General features: G+C 35.4%; 1 protein-coding gene across 2 annotated transcripts in view; it reads left to right on the plus strand.

Moving 5' to 3' along the window:
• Positions 1-2,734, plus strand: part of LOC111334131 (RWD domain-containing protein 1) — a 6,622-nt gene extending 3,888 nt beyond the window's left edge. For both annotated transcript variants that reach the window (XM_088729813.1, XM_022939822.2), the window contains exons 3-6: positions 251-378; positions 1,019-1,283; positions 1,913-1,972; positions 2,189-2,734. In XM_088729813.1, coding sequence (XP_088585939.1) covers positions 251-378; positions 1,019-1,283; positions 1,913-1,972; positions 2,189-2,262 — 527 coding nt within the window. In that variant the 3' untranslated portion in view covers positions 2,263-2,734. The remainder of the gene's footprint in view (positions 1-250; positions 379-1,018; positions 1,284-1,912; positions 1,973-2,188) is intronic.

Consider the following 2,734-nt stretch of genomic DNA (forward strand, 5'->3'; position numbering starts at 1 on the left):
GATTTACACACTCAGCTAGTTCAAATTCTGTTAAAAATTCTGATATTCATCTACATTTTTTCCATTCTTTAGCTTTCCATATAACTATTTTTAAAATTCTGAACATTAGAACACCCCCCTGCCTTTTGTAATTACTGCTGATCTTTCATGCATTGGGTATGGATACATTCTGGAAGTACACATTGCCCAAAATACACTTACATGTATGGTTACTAAAGCAATAACTACTTTAAACATATTCTTGTTTCAGTTTGTGCCACTTTGCAGTTCTCGTATGTAGACACTTACCCCGATGAGGCCCCTATTATTGAAGTGCCATTGTATGAAGGATTGGATAATTCAGATGCTGAGGGACTTAGAGAGTATTTAGAGCAAGAGGTGATGCACTTTTGCCTAGAAAGATAATGTGAAATAGCATATATCCAGTTTATTTATTAAACTCGACAGGGAGTAGAAGCCTCATCCAGTATCTGGGAGATTCCCAGATAAAACAGGAGAGTTGGTATATTTGTGTTCTCCCATGGAAATAAATATAGTGATGAGTCTTAATGAAAAATGTTGAAAGACAAAGCTTCTTTCCGCATCGCCACTTTAATGGGTAAACTGAATGACTAAGGACTTCTTTGATTACCTGAAAAAACTTGCATGAATGGGTTAAAGGCTCACCAAAAACTTTGAATAGACATGGATGATGTTTGAAACTGATGAATGACCAAACCACTCGCTTGAATGAGTAAATGACTAGATTGGAGAGACTGATCAATTCATAGCAAAGTGTAACAGAGTATATTAAGTCAACTGTTACTACATCCTGTGAATGTGTGGTTCAAGTTTGGAAAAAACCATCCCAGGTTGCTTTTTTGCTCCAAAATTCTCTTCACAAAAACAAGATCAGCTAGTTAGAAAACAAAAACAACCAGTTAGAAGACATAGGAAATTGAGAAGAAACCCACAAAGGCAGAAATATTTTTGTCTCAATCATAATTTATGTGCAGAATGTTTAATTTATCTGCTATAGGCACAAGAAAACTTGGGGATGGCAATGATTTTTACCTTAGTATCAGCTGCACAAGAAAAACTCAACAAGTTCATGGATAAATTAAAAAATAACAAAGAAGAAGAGAAGTTGAGAAAAGAAAAAGAGGCTGAGGAGGCAGAGAAAACCAAATTCACAGGGACCCCAGTAACACTTGAAACATTTGTGGCCTGGAGAAGAGCTTTTGAGCAAGAAATGATGCAGACTAAAGAGAATAAAAATGAAATACCTAAAGGAAAACTCACAGGTAAGGTGTCGTAAGGATTGCAATAGAGACATTTTCTCAACAGACCAACTAAGTTTGCACTTTACAAATTATTGTCTGTGAGAATTTTGTTGAATTTTCGTCTAGAATCATGGAATGCTCTAGTTGTTTTTTGCAGTTTTTTTAGTTCTGCTGATTTTAATTACTTACTCATTATGTTCTCCTATCAGTATGACTGTTATATTTTATTTAGTTAGTTAGCATCTTATTTTAGCAGTCCAATTTTCAGTAGTTACAAACTTAGTCATAAACCTAGTTACTGCAATGTCTCTTTTTTCCGGAGCCTTGGGAATGAGGTTGCCTGTGTTAGGTTACTGTGATGTGTCACTGCAAGTGACACTTAATCTTCACAATGCCCTCCTTCAATCAAGATTTTAAACAGGAACTAGTGAATTTTTAAAGCAACCTGTGGGTAACCAAAGACCATCATGGAACCAAACGGTATTTATTTAATGTCATGAAGACTTGTATGCATGATTTATGTCGCCATTTTTTAGTTCTGGGAGAATTTAACACCCATGTCACTTTTTTGAAGGTCTGGTTGACCCATGAAGCAAAGTAACCATGCTCAGACTAGTTGATAATCTTTTTTTCTGTGTGTTTTGCTTTAGGGAGACAACTCTTTGAACAAGATGACTCCATGAGAGACTCAGATGCTGCTTTCTTAGAACGTAAGTTGTCTAAAATTTTTCACTGTGAAATTTTCCGGCTATTGACCCACATCAGTGATTTATGAAAAAATGCTATCCTACTGTGAGATTCACCTAGGAGATTGAACTATGAATTCACTTTTATGTGGCCAAAACACATCAGTTCTAGTGAACCATTAGGCGTTATTTTTTTTTTCTTCATTTTCATAATTTTGTTTTTGTATCATTTTTTTAAAGGTGAAGTAGAGGTAGATGAATCACTTTTCCAAGACCTGGATGACCTAGACCTTGATGATGAAGATATAGAATAAACTTACTATTTTTTTAAAATTTACATAATAGTAATGGTTCTTGAAATATTTATGGGTTGGATGACATGTTTTTATGAAGTTGTTATGCAGTTGAACTTGAAACTTCAGTGAACCTTATTCGTGGAAATTCTTCTTTTTGAAATCTCACCCCAAAAATAGTCATTGGAATTTCCCACAAGGGATCTTTGATTTCGGAAACTGGGAGCAAAAATCTTCCCCTTTCTCTTACTCCACTTTCTTTCCCTTGAGCACCTCTGACTTTCATCTCCCACCCATTTTTGCAAAGTGATGCAGATGAATTATTAAGAGATGATTGCATTGTTCTTACCCCCCCCCCCACCACGCCCACCTTTACCTCTGAGGAGAAAAAAATAAACAGTTGTTCCTTGTATTTCTTAACGTTTGAGGAGACCTTGGAGTTTTATTCCAAACTATTTGGAGATCAAATTAAACAAATTGCAATGTCACAATA

This window comes from Stylophora pistillata, chromosome 8 (genome assembly GCF_964205215.1).
Source record: "Stylophora pistillata chromosome 8, jaStyPist1.2, whole genome shotgun sequence".
Taxonomy (NCBI): domain Eukaryota; kingdom Metazoa; phylum Cnidaria; class Anthozoa; order Scleractinia; family Pocilloporidae; genus Stylophora; species Stylophora pistillata.